This window comes from Eleutherodactylus coqui, chromosome 12 (genome assembly GCF_035609145.1).
Source record: "Eleutherodactylus coqui strain aEleCoq1 chromosome 12, aEleCoq1.hap1, whole genome shotgun sequence".
Classification (NCBI taxonomy): Eukaryota; Metazoa; Chordata; class Amphibia; order Anura; family Eleutherodactylidae; genus Eleutherodactylus; species Eleutherodactylus coqui.
The window spans coordinates 131,936,145-131,960,409 of NC_089848.1; the positions used below are offsets into that span (position 1 = coordinate 131,936,145).

The 24,265-nt window shown below is 48.6% G+C and overlaps 1 protein-coding gene across 9 annotated transcripts in view; it reads right to left on the bottom strand.

Moving 5' to 3' along the window:
* The window catches only part of ABI1 (abl interactor 1), a 92,596-nt gene that overhangs the window by 7,603 nt on the left and 60,728 nt on the right, over positions 1 to 24,265 (bottom strand). For 2 of the 9 annotated variants that reach the window (XM_066585657.1, XM_066585658.1), the window contains 5 exons: positions 19,773 to 19,873; positions 17,066 to 17,128; positions 10,743 to 10,919; positions 6,396 to 6,482; positions 1,769 to 1,954 (listed from right to left, as the gene is read on the bottom strand). In XM_066585657.1, coding sequence (XP_066441754.1) covers positions 1,769 to 1,954; positions 6,396 to 6,482; positions 10,743 to 10,919; positions 17,066 to 17,128; positions 19,773 to 19,873 — 614 coding nt within the window. The remainder of the gene's footprint in view (positions 1 to 1,768; positions 1,955 to 6,395; positions 6,483 to 10,742; positions 10,920 to 17,065; positions 17,129 to 19,772; positions 19,874 to 24,265) is intronic. The other 7 variants (XM_066585659.1, XM_066585660.1, XM_066585662.1 and 4 more) reach the window with 4 other exon arrangements.

Genomic DNA, 24,265 nt, shown 5'->3' on the forward strand with positions numbered 1-24,265 from the left:
TAGTAGACTACAATGTAACATTTTACAGGGTTTGGAAGACGATAACATCAGACATCCAATGTCAGGGGAATCAGAAACCGGCCAATCCTTTGTTTTCACAAAAGAGGTAAGTGGTGATGGCGGTCTGGCAAGAGCTTTTCTGTCTTTCTCCATTGATAGGACACGGTCCCTCGGCTGATATGAACATGTACATAAAGTTGGAGGCGTTACACGTTATGGCAGACAGTTTGTGCCAATGTCAAGACTGTACTCCAACTAAGGAACAGCAACAGTTAGAGGCAGAATTAAAGGGGTTGTGCCAAGGTATAAAGTTGTCCCAAATTGACAGGATAAGGAAATAACTTTGATGGTGGTCTGACTGCTGGGACCCAGAATAATCTCAAGAACAGGGGCTCCTACAGGTCCCTGCTTAAATGGACCCAAGATCACACAAGCACGCCGCGACTCCAGTCATTTCAATCTAAGCACCGGAAATTGCCAGCAACCTAATGGTGCCATCATTTAAATGAAAGGAGCAGCGCTACACTCGAGTGACCTGTGGTCCATTCATGTGGAGACCTTCAAGGCCCCTGCTTGAGATTGGTGTGGGTTTCAGCAATCAGACCACCACCAATCAAACTTAGCCCCTTTAATTCTGCACCTGCCATGTATGAAGCAGGATCAGCCTCCAATCCCACTCCATATGAACCCCGCACCTCCATGGCATAAACAAACATGTATTGTTAAAAGTGCCGTCCCATCCCAACATCTTTACATAAAGTCCGGGCTACGTGGAGACACTGCAGCGCGACATTCCAAAGTAAGAGCTGCAGCCCAGCAGAGCTGTGTATGATGGTCAGCGGCCCTGAGCGTTTATCCCCAAGCATGTTGGTCAGCGCTCGTTTTATGTTCTTTTACATGGGCTGAGAAGCGACTAATGTGGGACAATGGCTAATGTGACTGTTGGTCCCATAGGCTGCCTGTACCCAGAAGGATGTACCGCTCATCAGCGCACATTTTGCTCATTTATCAGCTGATCCGTCATTTGCTTGACAATTCGGCTATGTAAAGGGACCGAGGTCGGAGGAACACTTGGGCCCCAAACGTGAAAAAAAAAACATTGTGCTATCAAACTAAATAGAGGTTGTAGATGGCGCCCCCATCAGTTAGAGCGAAGAGCCACCAAGAAGCAGGGGCTAACACGTTCCATTCATATACAGTGAAACTTCCAACAGACCACCACTTTGAGAAGGCCGCTATTCTAATTAGTGGCTGTCCCTGCTGTAGTGTGTAATTCTACATTTCACCTGTAGAGGCCGCTACAAGGAAAATGATCAGCCAACAACAAAAATTACCCGTTTGCAATCTGAGACCCACAGCAATCAGTTGATCATTGCAGAAGCCTTCATATTAGAAGGCTCGTCTGATGAGACAACACTAAGATCTCTCTAGCAATCATGACGAATGAAGGACGGCTACAAGAAGTCTTTATAAAGGACTCCTTTAAATTGGCTGTGTGAAGATATAAAGTTATTCAGCAAGGATAACTTTTTGATCCGTGGGGTCCGGCTGCTGGAGCCCCCACTGATGCCGCTCCATTCATTTCAATGAGGCTGCTGAGTGCTGTACTCCGCGCCTCTTCAGACGGCGATCAGACACTTATCCTGTGGATCGGGGAGACATTTAGAACTCGGAGGAACCCTTTTAATTCCCATCTGACCTCATGCAGGTTAACCCTCCGTTACCTTGACACTAAAAACCATCAAAAGAATAGAGGACGAGCACTCACCTTTCTCAAGATACGTCTTGGGAGCCCATATTGGATCTCCATCTGCATAGGGGTCACTGTACTGAACCACGGCAGCTTCTTCCTCCTCGTAGTCTACAGGGGGCGGTGGTGGTGGGGGAGGAGAGTCATCGAACATTGGAATCTCATCCGGCGGGGGCGGAGGCGGTGGTGTAGGACTATCGGCAACTTGAGAAGAAACGAGGTACAAAAGAAGGTATCAGACGTCTGCCAGCAACTCGTTTACTCAACTGGGAACAGAACCTCAAAGCTGAAGGTCTCCTTGTAGACGGTTGTTACTGTATACAGGCGGCATGCGTTAGAGGGATCATGCATCAGCCACGGCACAGAAGCGTCTCCACGCACCCACAACTTACCGTTCATCCTCTAAGACCGGGACATGACAAAACCTTTCAAGAACTGCCGGACAGACGCAACAATCAGTCTAAACCGTTTTCTGGGGCGCGGACTGTAGGGGGCAGTAACTTCAGACAGACATAATGCAACCCAGAGACATCATACAAGCACACCAAACGGGACAAACATCAGCAGCGGCGGCGCGGGCGCGGTTTTTAATCAGATCATAAAACTGAATTTAAAAATCAGGTTTAACTTTTTAGGGTGTTTTCCAGGTAAATGAAGTATCCGCAGAACGATCATCAATAGTTGACAAGCTGGGGTCCACCACTTGTGACCCCCAGTTGATTGGGCGCCCACCGGCAGCACCGCAAATAGACAGGGGTCGGGGAGGAAGCAAGTACACCAAACCCTATAGTGGCGAACGCCTGTAATTGCAGGCTGGAGCCTCACTGAAATCAGTGGGGGCAGCGCTTGCAGTTACAAGCGCCGGCCACTACAAGGGTTGGAGCAGTAGCTTCTTCTCAGACTCCTGTGTACTCGCAGCGCTTTCAGCAGACGCCCGATCCGCTGGGGTCCTGAGTAGTGGCCCCTAGACAATAATCTACTGAAGACCAATCCTGAGGATACATCACCAATAGCAGTCCCCTGGAAAACATTGGTACGTGGTTATCCCCATCTCAGGAATCCTATTCCTCTGTGTTTGAAAACAAGGTGTTCCCCCATGGAGAGGTTCATTTCCAAAATGCTCCGTTCTCCACATATTGCAGCTATTGATTCCTCTGGCTGTTTACGGCTTGTTGCCATGGAAACAGACCAGCTCTTTATGGAAAGAAAGAGGATGGCAGTAGCTAATGGCCGGGCTGCAAATCTAATGCGCATGCGCTCCCGCGGTCCCGGCCAGCAGATCTAGATGAAAGGCGTGCGCAAGCGCCGCCCTCTGCTGTTACTGCTTTCCATAGAGGCGGCGGTCTGTTTCCATGGCAACGAGCAATAAACAACCAGAGGGCAGAGGAATCAATAGCTGCAATGTCTGGAGAACGGAGCATTTTGGATATAACCACTTTATACGTGAGAGCATCGTTTCGAAGTGATATCAGATCGTTGGAGGCCCACTGATCAGCTGACTGAAGAGGCGTGGCACTTGGGCGAGCACTGCCATCTTCATGGCATACCGGGTACAGCGCTGTACATTGTATAACAGCCGCGGCTGGTACAGCAGCTCAATCCCATTGGCGCTCACCTGAGTGTTGGTGCCTCTTCAATCAGTTGGGGTGTCCTGAGCGGGCCGCCCCCAACCGATCCAATATCGATGATCTATCCTAAAAAGGTACCTTAACACGGGGCAATCACCACCTGAGAAAATGGCGGGGTAAACAAATTTTTTTATTTTTTATTTTTTTAAACGGGGAGGAAAGACAAAAAGTGCAGAGAAAAAAAAAGTGCCACGTCCTCAGGGGGTTGATCCATATTAATTCCCCTCCCAGTTTCAGGGCGGTGATACATATGAAACCGCTGTGCGGACACCATGCATTGTGTAATGTATCACACGCAGCTTACACCAATGTATAGGGCTCACGCTGCGCTGAGACATGGAGCGTGCGGCCATCTATTCCTCGCAGTGTTTGGACCAGTAATGTCCATAGACTTTCATTGACTCCATTCACTGCGCACGACGCGGCCGCGCAAGGCATGAGTAATTCGCGGTGAACACACGGTCGCGGACACGGGCCCTAGATAGATCGTTTTGATAAACGAGGCCCCGGATGTTTTATTATGTCCTCAAGGCCCATTTAGGCACAACGATTATTGTTCAATAGACATCCTTTGAGCGATAATCGTGTCTAAACGGGCCTTTACTGTTCCAAACTCCCACCGATCGGACATCCGGCTTGGAGACGGTGAGCAATGCCGCTGCTGTATGACACGAAGTAACGGCGTCCGATCCTGGCCAGCCGGGGGACATCAGTCAGCGCAACTGCAGAGAGTCTACGACCGAGCCTACGCCAGCTTATACCCACACAGGCCCTCGGTCAGCCCACAAGATGGCTGCCGCTATGTGAGGTGACCGGTGAAGTCTGGGAAGCCCTCTGGCCCCGGATCAACAACCCAGGGGTCTCCGCCGCCTCCATATGGAGAACAGCAGTGAAGATTCTCTCAACTCAGGAATTGAATACAGCGGTTTGACCAATTTCCAGTGGATTTCCATTCATTTCATAAGATTGACCATAAAATAGTGAATCCGGCATCGGAGCAGCGGCCGCAGCGCAGCGACTGTGGGGCGGGTTAATAGAAGGATCAAACTAAAATCTGTTGCCCATAGCAACCAATCAGAGCACAGCTTTTACTTTTCAAGAGGAGGGTGTGGGATGACAGCTGCGCTGTGATTGGTTATGGGCAACAGACAGTTTCACTCTTAGTTCTTTCATAAACCATCCCGCCCTGAGGGGCCATTTTACTACATTCCGGGTTATTACAGATAGTCCTCTGGATGAGACCCCCCCAGGATCCGTCCGATGACCCTCGGATACAGAACTTTGTTATCAATGGAAACAAACTCAAATTTTAATTTAGCAAAACTCGTACAGCCGGATGCGTCCCGCGCTCCTCCAGATGCGTCCCGCGCTCCTCGCGTGTTTTTCATGCGCATGCTAAATGCCATTGATTTATGTTCAGCCATGCTTCATGTGAAAAACCGGCAGCAGGTCCTACTGTGGCGTGTAATACACGGACAGAGGCTCGTATTGGCGTATTCGCGGTGTACTGCGGATTTTGCGTGCATAGTATGTGGGACACGTAACTGCGAGACGTCCTTGTTGCCCATAGCAACCACAGCAGCTTTCATCTCTTAAGCTGCTGAGCCAAGATGAAAGCTGCGCGGTGATTGGTTGTTGTGGGCAACAAGGACCATCTGTTAGACCATTTTGCTGAAAGAGGCCCAAAATGTGTTATTCTGCCGTAGTCGTGGCTACCGGGATAGGAGACAAAATGAGTGCCAATGAAGAGCTTTTTGTGGCCTTGATTTTCACGTCTACCAGTCTATTCAACGCCAATTTCTAACAATGTTTGGCGGAGTTCCACCAAGGGGGGGGGGGGGGTGGGTGGAGTTCATAAGCGGCACATTACCATTTTTCATTAAAATCCCATCTGTAGGCGAAAACCATCCGGCCGTCCACCAGTAAGTGTGGAGACCGCGGTGCATGTCCGTGCAAGGTTCACATGAAGTCCTCGGAAATCCCCCGTCAGAGCGAGTAAAGAACTAGACGTCCCGCCGCCGACCGTGTGGGAGATTCTGCGCAGGTTTGTGGGGTTACCCCTACAGATTACAACGGTTTCCTAACCTGAAAAGGAAGTGACAAAGCGCAGCGACATTCTGCGAACTTTGATGTAAGGCGACAGCTTCATGGGGTCTTCAGTGTTTTGTGATGAAGCCGCCTTCCAGCTCCGGGCAATAAATGCAATGTCAGAATGTGGGGGAGGGGAACCACCGGTCTACGTGCAGCATTCGGGCGACTCCTACTTAATGAACCTGTTTGGCGCTATAACCGGCAGGAAAGTGTCTGGACCCTTCTTTGATCCTGGGGATCTCATACCTGGATGTCCTGCAGATATTGCTTCTGCTGCAGCCGGAACAGGAAATCCCACCAGAACCCCCCTTCATTATCACAATGATGTCAGCAGTGAGCTGTGGCCACCAAAAGTGTGCGTGTGCGTGGTGATAGTGACTTCTTCCTCATCCGCCACTTTGCCCAGACCTTACATCTTGTGATTAGAGTCTTCATGACCCTGTACTGCCCACCATGATCTGCGGCATCCCAGAAGTCTTTGCATCCGTTAGTCGTGATTCGCTATAACGTGTACAGCAGGAACTACTGGCTCCACGTGTGTCCAGGGACAAAGGGGACCGCACCAACACCGCTGAGGGGGAAACATTTTTGATGTTGTGCAATAAATTATGAGTTTCTGTTTCCACTGATATCAGGTTTCTGTATCTTGGCGTCACTTGCGAACATCGGAAAACCGTAAATATCTCAGCAAGCAAAATAAACATTACGAAAGTTCGGCTGCTGCTTAAGTGTCCGATTTACTGACGTATTGCCAATATTATGAATGAAGCGTGAATCCCAAGATGGCTTACATGAGGCCAGATAGCATGCAGATTGTAGGATAAAAGCGCTGAGTAGAAACTGGACCCAGCGACCGGCAGAAGCGCGAACGGCAGCCATGCAGAGAGTGAGGCTGGTGCTCCGCAGCAGCGAGCGGAAGGACTTACTGTTTTCTTGCACCCTGGCCACGAAGCCTGTGAGAGGTATCTGTGGAGTCAACTGAGGCATTGGGGGAGGGGGGGAAGCGATAGAAACTGGAAGCAGCAACATCACAGGGGAGACGGAAAACAGGTGAGGAGAGAGAAGACAAACAGGCGGCAGTCAGTAACGAGGACCAAAAGCAGCAACGCATCTACAAATTACACACAGAACCACGAGAAACACGGTGCGCGGTGTAAGCGCCACGACCCAAGTGTCCGTGAGAACTGACAGCGCACTGGGTGACATGGTCAATAAATACTGAAGCAAACAATCATCCCTGGAAACAAAGCGTTAACTACGGACCCCTCTCCCACGCTCCGCTACGGTTAAGACAAAATGGCTTCCACTTGCTCTCGACATCAAATCTTTGCAGTGAACAGAACGCAGTTCTGTCTACGTAATATTTACCTTCAGTCTTCAGTGAAAGGACATCAGCAGAAAAAGCAAGAGGCTCCTCCATTACTGGACGAAATCCCAGCGCCGTAGTGCGTACCGCGTGACCAGCAGATGTAGACCGCCACATAAAAGCCCGGCAAATGGCGCAAACCGTCAAACGCTCTGGGCAAAGTCTGTTTATTCTGATAAAGCCATCCAATTATGTTCTGAGATTTACTTGTATTGTGATCACCGCGTTCGCGCTTAACGAATCGCCTGTGTCCAATCCTGCGTCATTCAAGACCCGATCTATTATTTATACTTTAGGTTTTACTCCAGTTTTATTACCGGATTTAGCAGAATTAAAACCAACTTCATCCATCTGCTGTAAGAACGTTTCTTCTGAGGTCTGCGCCATTTACCAGCCGTACAGCGAATAGGACTATACAGGCGGATAAATTGTTCAAACAGGCTGCACGACGGAACGCTCATCCTTCGCTCGTTCGCATGTCAAATGATAAATCGCTCCGTGTAAAACCGCCCTAATGTCTTCACCTGGTTGGCAGATTCACTTCCCCCTACACTGCCTGCATCAGGCTGTGCTCTGCCTCCCTCTCCACTTATGACCAGCAGATGTCACTATTACTGCAGCACGCAGCTCCGCAGCACAAGGCATTACTTAAAGGGGTTGTCCCGCGGCAGCAAGTGGGGGTATACACTTCTGTATGGCCATATTAATGCACTTTGTAATGTACATCGTGCATTAATTATGAGCCATACAGAAGTTATAAAAAGTTTTATACTTACCTGCTCCGTTGCTGGCGTCCTCGTTCCCATGGAGCCGACTTATTTTCGCCCTCTGATGGCCAAATTAGCCGCGCTTGCGCAGTCCGGGTCTTCTGCTCTCTTCAATGGAGCCGCTCGTGCAGAATGCCGACTCCGTGTAGCTCCGCCCCGTCACGTGCCGATTCCAGCCAATCAGGAGGCTGGAATCGGCAATGGACCGCACAGAAGAGCTGCGGTCCACGGAGGGAGCAGACCCCGGCGGCCATCTTCAGCAGGTAAGTATGAAGACGCCGGACCGCCGGGATTCAGGTAAGCGCTGAGCGGTTTGTTTTTTTAACCCCTGCATCGGGGTTGTCTCGCGCCGAACTGGGGGGGGGGGGGGGGGGGGGGTTAAAAAAAAAAAAACCGTTTCGGCGCGGGACAACCCCTTTAACGATCCCTCAGCAATGGAGGCACCATTACTTCAGCAGCAAAAGGAGACAATTAAGAAAACCCATCATCTACATTTTCTCCTCCTTATGCATCTGTAGAGGTGAAGGCGATCAGTCCGGAGGGGGTTATATTCCTACCCTTCATTAGTACATCTGAGGGCTCTTGAGTCTTATTATAGATTATGATCCACTACTGTATACGGTGGAAAAAAGGTTTCAATGAAATCTCGTCCACAAGGCTGGCTAGTCGCAGGATTAGCCGCCGCAGGCAGATTTGCCATGCCGAAGTTCCAGACAGAATTTCCATGGCAAATCCGCCCCGTGTGAACCCAGCCTACAGGCTCTGCACACTTTTAATCAATCCGTTTTTGATAATGAAGACTTTTTGTAATGGGATGTCATTAGAAATTTCTGATTGTTTGAGTTCTGCACTTGTGTCGTTTTTCGAGGCTCTGCAGGCGGGAAGACTGAAATCTTTGTGAATTCTGTCAGGCAGAGTAAACTGACAACTCCTCCACTAGACCGCTCCCGTCAGAGCAGGACAGACAGCAGAGCAGAAATCTATTAAAAGGGGGGTGTATGACAATTTCGGGGGAAGGCGGAGATGCTGACCAAGAGATAACTGTGTAGTACTAAGTGGGCGTGGTTATGCTACACAGCCTCTGAAAGAGGAAAGGTGAGGAAGAGCTGAGTTTGTGAATGTTACAAACCAGTTGATCAGTGCTGGGAACTTCCCTAATCAGAAACTTGAATGTAGGAGCACCTGTAAACCAAGGATGAGGCTTTCTAAATGAATGAGAAGGAAAACTCAATGCAAAAAAACGATAAATGCATCATGTTTTTCCTGCAGGGATTTCTGGGCAATTACTATTGATGAGCTATTCTCAGGATAGGTCATCAATAGCTGATAAGATGGGGTCTTGCGCTCAGGATCTGCACTAATCAGCTGATCCTCCAGCCCGCTGTCAGTGCAGCCGAGTTGGACGTCCACATTGAGGTTGGAATCAGAAGTGTAATAGAAGGAATCAGTCCCCTGAAGTCAATGGGAGCAAATGCTTTTTGATTACACTTCCATCTCTGAGCACCGTTATAGACATATGGCTTCGGTGCACTGAAAACAGGCCGGAGGATCAGGTGATCGGTGGGGATCCTGAGCACCAGACACAAGCAATCAACTATTGATAACCTATCCTCAGGATAGCTTATCAATAGCAAGTGCCCGGAAAACTCGGTTTACTCAGCCAATCTGCTCTTACTGCACAGTGAAGGCTTTAGCCATTTAGAGGATGATGGGGGATATGTGACTGATCGCTGGGACCTCAAGCGTTATGAAGACTGAAGTAACAGCATGCATGTGTGACCACCCCTCTATTCACTTTTATGGGATGGAGGGAGATTGCAGAGTACATCGATCATCCAGAATCAAAAGGAGAATGAAGTCCAGCGCCAGGATTAATAGACTCTCACGATAGGTTTATATAAGCAACCAATAAAGTGGGAGTCTAGATTGGCAAGTGCACGCACCTTTCACACGTCAATCTCCACCTGTCCCATAGGAGTGAATGGAGCAGTGGTTGAGCATGCACACCGTCGCTCCATTCACATGGGGCATTCAGGTGCAACAGACTCAGAATAGTTAGGGGGCCCACCGGTCAGACCCCCAGGAATCAGATATCACCTATCCCGTAGTGCTACAGGGACACCTCAGCATTACCCACCGACCCCATTGTAATTTAATGGGTGTGGCCAGACATCAGGCTGACCGCTGACTCCTAGTGGACTCTTTACAGAAGCCAGGTCATATATTCTACTTCATGGCTCATCTTCGGGACTTGTGAAGCTCAGCAGGGCACTACTGTTCTTCTATTCTATCTCCCACTGGGGTCTCAAGTCCCCGGGCCTTTATAACTAGAGGTGCACAGGTGCCGTTCCTGGAGACCGAAGAGTTCAAGTAAAAGTTTTGGCTTAGACTATATGCAGCTTTTAACCCTCTCCTCACCGGTGACCTCTACACAACCAGTTCCTTTACATGATTAGACTCCAATGTTAAACAGATGACACTATACATAGCACACGTATGCTGACAAACACGGCACATCACATTGTGACAAGAGGGGAACAGTCAACGAACGGTCTGATAGCCAATTAGAAACTGATTTTCCTTAAGTTATTGAAGAGAGTCCTGAGTTCGGACCGCCAACCTGAAAGGTGCATGCAGGAAAATCATCTATCCCCTAACACTTTCCCTTCAGACTACTAGGCTCTTCAGTTTTGGACATGGGGACATCACAGCTCAAGGACTCATCAATAAGCTCTTCTGCCATCGTGCTACTCTTGCAAGAAGTATGGTCGGCATTCTGCTTTAATGTGGCACAATTACACATATTTGTATCTTTTTGCTTTTAGACCATCCAAAGCTTCCTTCAAATGTGGCAAAGCAGAGAGCTACAAACACGCCGGGTGCCGCGGGCAGCAACTCTTGTTCAGGGCTAGGTATTGAAGCTCAACATTTGCTTGTGAGCTGCAATACCAGAAACAACCAGTGGTAAAGAGTGGCGCTGTTTCTCAGACCCAATAAAAAAGTTTTTAAAAAAAAACCTTGTTTAATAGATTTCCACCTCAAACGTTGGAATAGACAATTATTCTGTGGTCCGTAAATGTAATAGGAAATGATTCAATGGAAAACAAATAAATTCTTCATTATGTAAAGGAAAAGCTTACTTGAGTTTTGTGAATACAGGGGCCCACCGTTGATATGAGGCTGACCCGAAAACTGGGAGGTTACAGAGGGCGTCCGCCTGTATCCCCCAGAAGAAGCAGTAGATGTTGTAGAGTTGTGCCTAGAGATCTGCCTCGCCATCGAGCCAAACTGGGAGCCAGGAGCTGGGCCACCGCCAACTGCAAAGAACGAGCCAAGAAGAACCCCACAAAGAGCAGAATTATTAACATTACCCATCGGACGGGGCACAGACACCACGCAGATCCTCAAAACAGCACCGCAAATATCTGCAGAGTCAGCTTGATAGAAGGAAGACAAGCGGTCATATTGCAAGGCAGTTCTGCTTTGTATGATGCCATCTCCCTGACATCATAAGTGAACTGCCATCCTGTGTGACCAGTCACTCACAGAAGAGAGCAAGGTCGTCACAGAGGTCACAGGGCACCAACTTGGTAGCATGCACCACATGGATTACACAAGGTACAGTTGGACTGGACTTTGCACCTGGGCACTGGGTTTTGAGGATGCTCAAGCATGCAACAGGTTCATATATTATAGAAAAAGGTACAGGAACAAAAAAGTTACAGATTCAGAACGATCACCAAAGACGGAACCAGAGTCAGGAGTAAGTAAAAGAAAAATATATATAAATCAGATTTAGAATTTCCATTATTTGTGCAAAACTCTACAAGTCATCGATGCAAGGAATCCGGCACAGAGAACATTTTGGCTTCATTGCATTTGCTACATTGGTTGTTGCCATGATGCTCTGCAAGAGGCTTCAAAAAAGGAGAATAGGCAAGAAAGTAGTGGGCCACACCCCCTAAAGGGGTTGTCTCAATACAACAACTTTTTGAAATAAAGTCGCATAACAGTTGAGTAGGAAACATCACCGATAGCTGCAGGTTGGACTGGAAGAGCTGTAAGCAGATATCAGCAAGTTCTAAGGGGTTAGGCTGGTTTAATATTAGGTGATGGATAGAACCAGCGTTGGCTGCACTTCATGCAGAAAAGTACATGGCGGTGGAAACTAAATGAACTGAGGTCAGACATGCTTGTCTGAGTAAGACCTGAGATGCTCCTCACTATAGCTCATGGGGTGGAGGTCCAAAGCAGTCGGCTCTCCATTAGGAACATAACCCACAGAATTGGAGTACTCTGTGGCTATGTTCACATCTGTGCCAGAGACTCCATTAAGGGTCTCCTACATTTGACTAAGATTTCATACCAGTTCTAGATCGAATGGTATGCTGGAAGGAAGGAGGTCATAGTCAATCGGGTCCTTCGGCCCATCCGGTTCTGGTATATGCCAAATCTGGCATCTCCAGTTTTTCTGATCTTCAGCTCCGATGTCAAGGGCCAACAGTGGAAAGAGTGTAACACTAGTGTGAACTTAAGCGTTGTCTCACTAAGCCCAAGTATTGTGTGCCGCTAAGCCAAGAAGGGTCAAATGAGGGTGAGGAAGGGGTTCAGTTCCTATTTCAGTCCAGACTGGCACTCTGGGGGTCCATTTGATGCATTGCCTCCGGGATATGTAAAGCTATAAAACCTGCTCCACAAATAGACTCCGGTTCCGGCTCTTTGGCGATCATTCCCATTATACAGCATTTGATATTGCAGCTAAATATACAAATGAATCACAGAATCTAATCCATCACCAGGAAATTAAGACATCTGGAATTAGCAGTTTTAGAATCATGCAGAATAAATTACTTCTTCGCTGGATGAATGGAAACATCTTGAGTGCTTTTCTTCTTGCCAGGTTTAGAACATGTTAATTCACAGATTTGCGTTATTCCCACGCCAACCGCTACGGTAAAAGTCAGATGCGTTTGCTTCATTGAAATAATCTGACGAGACAGTGTAACTTCTCGGAGATGCACTTGAGTAACGTACATCGGACCGCAGGTAATACTGCAAGGTCATTACTTATTAACCAAGCAGACACCCTGGCGGCAAGAAAAGCCCACAAGATGTTTCTGCAAAGCCTCTAAAGTGAAATGTGATTTAAGGAAGCCCTCGAAAGGGAACCTTGGGAGTGATAAAGCAACGGAACACTGAAGACTTAAGAGCCATCTATCCTTCCCCTGAAGGTGCAAGGACTCAGCCAGGAACAGACGTAGAACTATACATGGATCATCCGAGGCACGCAATGTGGTTTATGCGGGAAGTTCTCACCGTACTCAGCCAAGTCTTATAAGGGGTAGTCCGATTTCAGCAAACATTCATTGGACAACGGGAAGATCTGCAGTTTTCTACTATACTTGGCATCACTTGCTCACAGTCTTCAAGATCCCTGCTGAAAGCACCCATTTCCAAAAAATCTATCCTGGTTAAGAGCAGGGGCCAACCATGTGGCTGCTATGGGGCCCATGCAGACCAGGACAGGTTTTATGGAAATAGTGGGCCCCGTCAGGTTTGGTTTTCATCCCCACTGGGTGGCTGGAACCAGGGCAGGATGCCCCTCCCCAGAGGAACCAAACTGCTCAAAAACTAAAAGGAGGTTGGAAACATCTTAAAAGGTCATGGAAAGAACACAGCAGTTGAACAGCTTGTAAGATGTTCTAAGGTCTCCTAGTTCTAAGGTCTCCTAGTTCTAAGGTCTCCTAGTTCTAAGGTCTCCTAGTTCTAAGGTCTCCTAGTTCTAAGGTCTCCTAGTTCTAAGGTCTCCTAGTTCTAAGGTCTCCTAGTTCTAAGGTCTCCTAGTTCTAAGGTCTCCTAGTTCTAAGGTCTCCTAGTTCTAAGGTCTCCTAGTTCTAAGGTCTCCTAGTTCTAAGGTCTCCTAGTTCTAAGGTCTCCTAGTTCTAAGGTCTCCTAGTTCTAAGGTCTCCTAGTTCTAAGGTCTCCTAGTTCTAAGGTCTCCTAGTTCTAAGGTCTCCTAGTTCTAAGGTCTCCTAGTTCTAAGGTCTCCTAGTTCTAAGGTCTCCTAGTTCTAAGGTCTCCTAGTTCTAAGGTCTCCTAGTTCTAAGGTCTCCTAGTTCTAAGGTCTCCTAGTTCTAAGGTCTCCTAGTTCTAAGGTCTCCTAGTTCTAAGGTCTCCTAATATTTTGTGGCAGATAGAAACATGGGACACATTTCAGACGCCACTGGCATTTTTCAGGGATGAGCGACAAAGATGGCAGCGGCGTCCAGCGCAAAGAGCCAACGTGACAGCGGCTGGAGTTAGAAGCGCATTCAGTACCTAACATAGTGATGTTCACGCTCCAAGGATGTAATCAGTTTTCTTCACATCCATCGACATTCATTACCAGCTGAGCAAGACATGTGGTAAAAGGGTCATGGATGTGAAAACCGTGTGTTCATGGGTGTGACTGTTCAAAAGCGGCCAAATCTATCCGAGCACACCCCCCTGCATTTGGACCTGAAGGTATGGAACGTTTCCTCCAAATGGGAGCCACAAAGACAACGCTCCTTGCTCATCAGACAGCCCTTATCCAGGGGTTCTTCATGATAAATGTGAAGTGGTCGCTCACGCTCCCTACTCTCCCGGCTTTGTATCTAGCGAAGTTTGACTGATTCCAACAATAAGAGACTCTCTCCATTATTGAGGTTCTACAATTGTGTCGCTCTTGCTTCAGGCGATTTTTTGGTGGGCAAAACAGACTTCTAAAAAAGCGTTTACAGCGGCCATGCATCATGGCATCAAATATGTAAAAAATGTGTACTTCAAGATGGAGAAGGACCAATACTTTCTGCTTTCTGGGGCAAGTAGTTCAGGAAAAAAAATTAGGAGACCTTCGAGCAAGAATGCACTTCGGACGTCATCCAAACACGGCCGGGACAGATTTCCATCTATTTGAAGCAAATTACCTTTCAAATATCGCTAACAGGTCTTGAAAACCCTAAGGAATGGATGCCAAGAATATCCAAGTAACTGCAGAACTTTCCGTTGTTGAAGGGAGTCCCTCACACTGGAAGCTCCGCCCATCATGTTCTAGAGCAGGAGGAGCCAAGCAGATGATAATTATCTCGTTTTGGGAGGAAAGATTCCGTATTACTTAAATTCCTGCTCATTTTGAGCTTAGGAGTCCAGTGGGCGGTCCCACCAGTGATTGTCAGCCTTCCCTATATTAGTATGCGTAGAGATAACGGCCAATCACCAAAAGGACCGCCCACTGGACTTTTAAGAGCAGAAAGAGCAAGGATTTAAACAAACCCGTTACAACTTACACTGAATCTTTTCCCACTAAACCATCATTATCATCATCTCGGCAGTTCCAGCTCTACAACCTGCGGTCCTCAGAACGGACTGCACCTTCAACGACAAGTTTCTATTAAATGAAACCGTTTAATTTGCTGAAACTGTATAACCCCTTTAAATCTGCATAAGACAACAGAAATAGAAGTTTCTCTCCTCTATGCAGGTACAGACGTGCCTGTAGAGGAGGCACCTATGGACTAAGTGGTAGAGCTTCTTTGGTCATGTGGACTAGAAGTGCTCAAAGGGCGACAAATCCCTGTAAAATATGAGCAAATTATTATATGCAACGGTCACACTGCAAGTTATCAGCCAAGAACGCCAAACTAACTAGAAGTATACCTTCTAAATATCAAAGCCACGCTCCACTTTCAGGACAGTATTCTGTCCCGGGACTGGAGGGGGGATATTATCTGCAATTGTTCTCTGCTGTCCCTCCGATCGGCCATGATTTCAAGTATCAAAGATGGCCGACAATCATCAGGCAACCTAATCCCCAGTGTGTATGGGTAGTGGTAGACTACCAGTGCACTATACCTGCTCTTTGATTGGCTAGAGCAGCTCATGTGATCAGCATTGGTCAGAGAAAAATGCTGCATGAGGCCCAGAAATAGGGGATCGGAGGATCGGCAGAAAGAACTGCTGCAGGTACTCCACCTCCCTCCCACTCTGGTTTTGGGACAAAATTCTGGCCTGTGACAGAAGGGTCGCTTTAAGGTTTACAAACATATTGGTACAAGAAATGCGCGCATCCAGCACCAAGACCTCCTTGTGAGGTCACGTGGGACACGGAAGGTTTGCTTGCAGGACTGGTTCTGATGAGACACTTCCTACCCCGACTCCTCCGGGCTATTGGGTGCATTATGAACAAGCAGATCTGGATTCACACACTTTACTGACGACAACACTGATTTACTGAGCAACCAGGAAACCGCAGTGTTGTCAGGGGGATAAGGGATGTAATTCTTGATTTTCTCCCCAACTAAATTAAAGGGGTGGGCTAGCTTTAAAGGGGTTGTCTGGTCGTAAACTTGAAGGCCTGTGATCAGGATAGGTTATCAATAGATTGAAGGGAGCTCCACCAATCACCTCTTCTCTGGGCCGATGTGCTCCTGCACACAGCTGATTTTTGCAGGAAATGGACAAATCCATTCCCTCTGCATTGGCCAGGCTTGGTATTACACCCATACATTTCAGTGGAAACTTGACCTGCAATACCAAGCCTGGCCACTGCAGTGAAAATGGAGCTGTCTGCCTCCTGGAGAACTCAGCTTAATGCACAAACACAGCAGTCAATTAAACATCTGATTTTGGGGAACCCTGCCAGACAGATCCCTGCCAATATACTATTGATGACCTATTCTGAGGATAGGCCATTGATGGTTTACAACTAGACAACCCCTTTAAACTACTGATGGCCATTAATAGTAGAATGGTGGGGATCCCCCACCCAGGACCCACCAATAAGCTATTGGCTGGGCCAGTGTGCACGTGTATGGAGCTGATGTGTGCAGAAAGCAGACAGCTCTGTTTCCACTGCAGTGGCCAAGCTTGGTATTACAGGCAAAGCATCCACTGAAGTGAAGAACTTGGACTGTAATACCAAGCCTGGCCACTGCAGTGGGAACAGCGCTGTCCGCTTCCCGACAAATCAACTCCGTATGAGAGTGCATTGGAGAATGTTTTAGGAGGAAGCCCTCCTGATGACCTACTATACATAGCCTATCCTTAGGTGAGCCCGCCAATAGTTTAAAGCTGGGCAACCCCTTTCAGCACTATGTGAGAAAAATGAAACATGAGGCAGCCCTTATATACAGACATGCAATACAACGAGGCAAGGCATCACCTAACGCATCATCAGAATGAATGATGTCACAAACAGCTGGCGCCTGATTCACGCACACATACGAGGGGCACGGATGGTTGTGGTATTCAGCCAAAACATCAACTTTCCTTCACTTCAGAGGCTTTTACACGGAATGACATTACATGGATTAGAGACGTAAGTCGTGTGAGTCACCTATGGATCATTAACACCAGGAAATGAATCTACAATCATTGGTACACCTTGAAACCACCATGGATTAATGGAGGGCGGCACCCATACTCCACGTCGTGGAAGTCTCACCTGGGAGTGGAGGTGGTGGCGGTGGAGGAGGTGGTGGTGAAGGTGTGGGACCACCAGAGACACCTGGGGGAGTTTGGGTAGTGAAATAACGGGGATTGTCAGAACAGACAAAGGTTGTAAAGTGACGCTTTGTAGTCTCAACACATGACATGCAATAATCTGATGACACATTGGATATACATGGCACTTCATGACAACGCTCTAAAGCAGTGTGCGCCGCGGCGGCCGTACCCCGTACCATCCCATGCCAGAGCGGAGGGGGACTTGGAAAAAAGACTGCTATGTTATACATGCGGACATCTTTAACGTAGTCCAATATGAACACTGACTGGCCCCTTTATTATTGCCCCCGGCCCCTTTTGGAATCCCCGTCCCTGTTAAAATTGGCGCTTTCCTGCATGGTAATAATCCCCGTGACGCGAGTGCAGCGTATACAGAGAATGGCGTGATTGAGGGAAAACGGCTAGAGGAAGAGAATCCTGTGGATGGAAACAACTCCTCACTGAAAGGGGTCGGAGGAGGATGTCAGGAATCGTTCTGACCAACAGGCTGCACAGTCAGCTAAGTACAACGCTGGAGCTCCAACTAACGTGTCCGAACGCACAACTCGCCGTTCCTCTGCACCGATCATATAACAGCAGATGACCAGTTTCAGCGCCATTGTGTCTAAGAGAAACAGAAAGATGAGACTCCAAGGGGGAAAAAAATGTTTAAAAAACCTCAAAAACTTGCATGACTAAGGAGTTCAAAAACATCGCCTGGTTAGATGCATCTGGATTTCTGTTGCTCCGTGCTGACAGGAGGTCAGAGTTTGGCGCAAGCAGTGTGACTCAATGACCCCTTCTTGTCAGGCTGGTGAAGTAATGGGGTGGGGAAGGTTTTCTTGGTGCCCGTTGGGTCATTGATACCTGCGAACGGATCCTCTGCTGAATCGTTGCGTTTCTGAAGGACAAACGTGATCCAACGTGCTACTAGATGGGGTCTCTAATAAAGGGGCCAGTGTGGACATGTTGGTAAACTATACACAGATAGACTTTGTATACTTTGGTGGCTCTGGAGGCCGGAGCTGCGCTCCTCCCTTTCTGCAACATTTGCCTAGCAAATCCTCAACAAAAAATGGTAATTTGTACGGTTGAAGGGAACGTCTGTCCTCGTATGGGGAAGGTGTGGAAATCAGAAGCAGCGTACCGTAAAGACGCTCCTGGTAGTCAGGTAGTAAGAACTACTCCGAGTAACCCATGAACTACCACCATCCGCAGCAAACAGCGCCAACCCGACCCAGAGCGAGGGCAGACGGGCCCTTCTGCCAATGTACAGTATGAGGAGCGACAGGAACATGGCAGAAGGTGGTCACATCCGCAGCGTGTAACCATGACGATATCCCCGGCAGCGACCCGCAGGCCCTCCAGAGCCAACAGCCGCTATAACATGGCAATATTTCAACGGCCCCCCTGGAGCTCCTCCTGGCTCCCATAAGGCTAGGGGCTCACTCACACGGGCGTATTTACCATGTGCATGTAATACGCAGAGCGAAAAGCCCATTGACGTATATTGGGACATAGATTCGACCTGCGTAGTGCGCACACAAGAAAACGCAGAGTGTTCTATTTTGGAGTATTGTGTGTAATGAACGTGGTTTTACTGCATATTTTAGGTCTTCGCTGTGTAATCCGTTCGTCTGAGCGAGCCTTTAGGGTCCTTCTACACAGGACTGTGGGGGCTCTTCAGTGCCCGACCATCGTTCAGTGAACGGCGGCGGAGCGGGTTGGGGATCATTCCGGTCCGCTCGCCTCCATTCACAGCAAGCAGGTAGTCCTTCACAGACGGACGGACGCCTGTTCGCATGCGCCAATTATTTGATTTTTATGCCTGCAGAAATTGAAGAACTTCTCATTCACTGTTCAGTCGCTGCCGGTTTTATACGGAACGATCGTTCAGATCGCTGCAGTCCGGCGAGACTCTAAACGATTGTTCAGTGCAGAAGGGCCCTCAGACATCGGTTGCATCCGCCAGCTATTATATATTTAACGTTAACACAACGGACACCATTTTTCTGTTCACGACCGGATGAAGAAACACTGCAAGCAACATTTTTTCATCCGGCGTACGGAATCTTCTGGTGTCGAAGCTGAATGACATGACTGATAGCCCACCGGGTCAGTTCTGGTGTCTCTCCTGCCATCATGCCAGAAGACAAAGAAATCTCCCGTAACGACATGTGGGCCGCGGACGTACAGAACGCGGAGCAGCAGTAAACCAACTGCAACTTTCCTGTTTTAAAGAACATTTCTTCTGGTCATCGCAGCGACGTTCTCCACCACATCAGCCTCCATTGTTCATTGTGGCCTCGTTCCACTACAGGCCGGTAAGTAGAGGGGACCGCGATGGGTCTGTACAGCACCCACCCACAGCCATCTCACCTTTAGGTAAACTCTATAGCCCCCAATTATCGCAACATTACATGATCACATGACCGGGGTAATCTTGTAGATCACCACAAAAAGAGTGAAAGAATACACTCCCAGAAAGTAAGTCTCTGCGACCAATTAAGGTCTGAGCTTCTGATACGAGTCCGGTTCCATCTGGGATGGCGATGCTCCCTGCGCCGACCTTCCCTCGACGTCTTCTATGGCATTTGTATAGTGTATGGGTGAAGCAGACTGAACAATCTCATGGATGAAGATAAAGCCACTAAACCAAGTCCTACCTTGCCCAACAGTTGGTGGTGAGGGTGTCGGCACAGCTATGGGAATGCCGATGCTGCTGCCGCCGCTGTTTTCTCGGCTCCCGCTGCCTCCGCTGCTTCCACTGTTGATGCAACACAAGACACAGAGATACAGAAGATATTCCGATTATTTCTCAGCATTTACTCAGGAGTCAAATGTAGGTTTATAACAGACATCGGGGCAAGAAGAAGAGTGGTACATGAGGCAGTAACAGCATGGCATGACCCGCCATACTATACCTCATGTGCTGCACTACAACACTGCCCCCTACTGTGCCCAGTCAGTCTGACTATTAGGGGTCTTTTATACAGCTTGATGATTGGGCAAGTTGGCTGGTCCCCCATACAGTCTGTGTGCAGGCCAGACATATTAACAGCCACCTCGAGATCCTGCAGTATAAGAGCGGCGTTGCGGTGTATTCACAAGGGCGATGTTCCCCTGCAAGCTTCGGCGGATTCCAAGACGGACAGAATTCGCACAGGAAAAGAACTCATTTAAAGGGCCTTCACACCAGAGAATCTGAACTCCGACAGAGGAGTTTGCTAAATCGCTGTAAGTTTCCTTTTGTGCAAAAACTGCCCATTATATTCTATAAGAGGGTTAAAAACGCATCACATTCCACGCCACGCGATTCGTATTGAGAGTCGCTTCTACCAATGGGGAAATGAGAAAATTTGCATCGCACTTCCATGAAAACCCCATCTGCATGCGAGCGCGATTATTTTTTCTGCTGCCATAGAAAATAATGGGCGATCTTGTGACGCAGCGATTTTTTATTCTTGGACCGTTGGTAATAATGTGTCCTTTTCATGCACAATATCTGACCACATTGTAATCAGCCAGATATCGAGCGTGTCAATCACCCACATGAACGCACCCTTACGGCCTGATGTCCATGGGCGGATCAGATCCCGCATGCGGGAGCCTGCAGTGGAATCCACCCCTGCCCGTGGCCGAGGACACTGCGGGTCTTTTGCTTACCCATCCGGGTGTTCGCTTTTCTTCACTGCAGATGTGTGCGGAAGCGTTGGCCGCCACGCACATGCACAGTGGAGGTTTTTTAAAAGCCCAGCTTTCCTGCGCAATCCGCAGATCAGACAGGTTCCATTGACTTTAACGGAAGCCGTTTGTGCGGGATCCGCAGTGAATGGAGCAGGCTACGATTTATTTTCCAAACCAAAATCCAGCAAATCAAATCTGCATGCTTTATTTCACTAGCGGATTCCCAGGTTACCCTATGGGTGGCTTGATTTGCGGATCGTTGACATTGGACCCAAGTCCAGAGTTGAATATCTGTTCTTCTATCACAGTCCAACACGCCTCGTTACAAGAGATCCATTTACTACGATAATGAACAAGACACCCATGTGATCACCACATAACAGATCATCCTCTGGAAGCAACGTAAGTAGGATCCTATTCATTGAAGGCAAGCAGAGATCTTGGGAGTGGGAATGTTGGGGATTGACTCCAAGCTTATACACTCAATGTCAGTAACATCCTGCCACTAAAAGTTGTCGGACGGGATGGAACGTTCTCTGAGAATGTAACATTGATATAAGTGAGTACAATATCAGAGCAAAAGTGATCTAATGTGGAGAACTGACTCCTTGTAGGGAGGCTCTATTATCCTGTTGTACCGCCTCTAGCTTGGATACAAGATGTGATACAGGGGCATTGAGGCTCTAGTACCCTGTTGTACCGCCTCTAGCTTGGATACAAGATGTGATACGGGCGGGCATGGAGGCTCTAGTACCCTGTTGTACCGCCTCTAGCTTGGATACAAGATGTGATACGGGCGGGCATGGAGGCTCTATTATCCTGTTGTACCGCCTCTAGCTTGGATACAAGATGTGATACGGGTGGGTATGGAGGCTCTAGTACCCTCTTGTACCGCCTCTAGCTTGGATACAAGATGTGATACGGGTGGGTATGGAGGCTCTAGTACCCTGTTGTACCGCCTCTAGCTTGGATACAAGATGTGATACGGGGGGGCATGGAGGCTCTAGTACCCTGTTGTACCACCTCTAGCTTGGATACAAGATGTGATACAGGAGGCATGGAGGCTCTATTATCCTGTTGTACCGCCTCTAGCTTGGATACAAGATGTGATACGGGCGGGCATGGAGGCTCTAGTACCCTGTTGTACCGCCTCTAGCTTGGATACAAGATGTGATACGGGTGGGCATGGAGGCTCTAGTACCCTGTTGTACCGCCTCTAGCTTGGATACAAGATGTGATACGGGCGGGCATGGAGGCTCTAGTACCCTGTTGTACCGCCTCTAGCTTGGATACAAGATGTGATACGGGTGGGTATGGAGGCTCTAGTACCCTGTTGTACCGCCTCTAGCTTGGATACAAGATGTGATACGGGGGGGCATGGAGGCTCTAGTACCCTGTTGTACCACCTCTAGCTTGGATACAAGATGTGATACAGGAGGCATGGAGGCTCTATTATCCTGTTGTACCGCCTCTAGCTTGGATACAAGATGTGATACGGGCGGGCATGGAGGCTCTATTATCCTGTTGTACCGCCTCTAGCTTGGATACAAGATGTGATACGGGTGGGTATGGAGGCTCTAGTACCCTGTTGTACCGCCTCTAGCTTGGATACAAGATGTGATACGGGTGGGTATGGAGGCTCTAGTACCCTGTTGTACCGCCTCTAGCTTGGATACAAGATGTGATACGGGTGGGTATGGAGGCTCTAGTACCCTGTTGTACCGCCTCTAGCTTGGATACAAGATGTGATACGGGGGGGCATGGAGGCTCTAGTACCCTGTTGTACCACCTCTAGCTTGGATACAAGATGTGATACAGGAGGCATGGAGGCTCTATTATCCTGTTGTACCGCCTCTAGCTTGGATACAAGATGTGATACGGGGGGGCATGGAGGCTCTAGTACTCTGTTGTACCACCTCTAGCTTGGATACAAGATGTGATACGGGTGGGTATGGAGGCTCTAGTACCCTCTTGTACCGCCTCTAGCTTGGATACAAGATGTGATACGGGGGGCATGGAGGCTCTAGTACCCTGTTGTACCACCTCTAGCTTGGATACAAGATGTGATACAGGAGGCATGGAGGCTCTATTATCCTGTTGTACCGCCTCTAGCTTGGATACAAGATGTGATACGGGGGGCATGGAGGCTCTAGTACTCTGTTGTACCACCTCTAGCTTGGATACAAGATGTGATACGGGTGGGTATGGAGGCTCTAGTACCCTCTTGTACCGCCTCTAGCTTGGATACAAGATGTGATACGGGTGGGTATGGAGGCTCTAGTACCCTCTTGTACCGCCTCTAGCTTGGATACAAGATGTGATACGGGTGGGTATGGAGGCTCTAGTACCCTCTTGTACCGCCTCTAGCTTGGATACAAGATGTGATACGGGTGGGCATGGAGGCTCTACCACCCTGTTGTACCACCTCTAGGATACAAGATGTGATACGGGTGGACATGAAGGCTCTAGTACCCTGTTGTACCGCCTCTAGCTTGGATACAAGATGTGATACGGGTGGACATGAAGGCTCTAGTACCCTGTTGTACCGCCTCTAGCTTGGATACAAGATGTGATACGGGCAGGCATGGAGGCTCTAGTACCCTGTTGTACCGCCTCTAGCTTGGATACAAGATGTGATACAGGAGGCATGGAGGCTCTATTATCCTGTTGTACCGCCTCTAGCTTGGATACAAGATGTGATACGGGGGGCATGGAGGCTCTAGTACTCTGTTGTACCACCTCTAGCTTGGATACAAGATGTGATACGGGTGGGTATGGAGGCTCTAGTACCCTCTTGTACCGCCTCTAGCTTGGATACAAGATGTGATACGGGTGGGTATGGAGGCTCTAGTACCCTCTTGTACCGCCTCTAGCTTGGATACAAGATGTGATACGGGTGGGTATGGAGGCTCTAGTACCCTCTTGTACCGCCTCTAGCTTGGATACAAGATGTGATACGGGTGGGCGTGGAGGCTCTACCACCCTGTTGTACCACCTCTAGGATACAAGATGTGATACGGGTGGACATGAAGGCTCTAGTACCCTGTTGTACCGCCTCTAGCTTGGATACAAGATGTGATACGGGTGGACATGAAGGCTCTAGTACCCTGTTGTACCGCCTCTAGCTTGGATACAAGATGTGATACGGGCAGGCATGGAGGCTCTAGTACCCTGTTGTACCGCCTCTAGCTTGGATACAAGATGTGATACGGGCAGGCATGGAGGCTCTAGTACCCTGTTGTACCACCTCTAGCTTGGATACAAGATGTGATACAGGGAGGCATGGAGGCTCTAGTACCCTGTTGTACCACCTCTAGCTTGGATACAAGATGTGATACGGGGGGCATGGAGGCTCTAGTACCCTGTTGTACCGCCTCTAGCTTGGATACAAGATGTGATACAGGGAGGCATGGAGGCTCTAGTACCCTGTTGTACCACCTCTAGCTTGGATACAAGATGTGATACGGAGGGC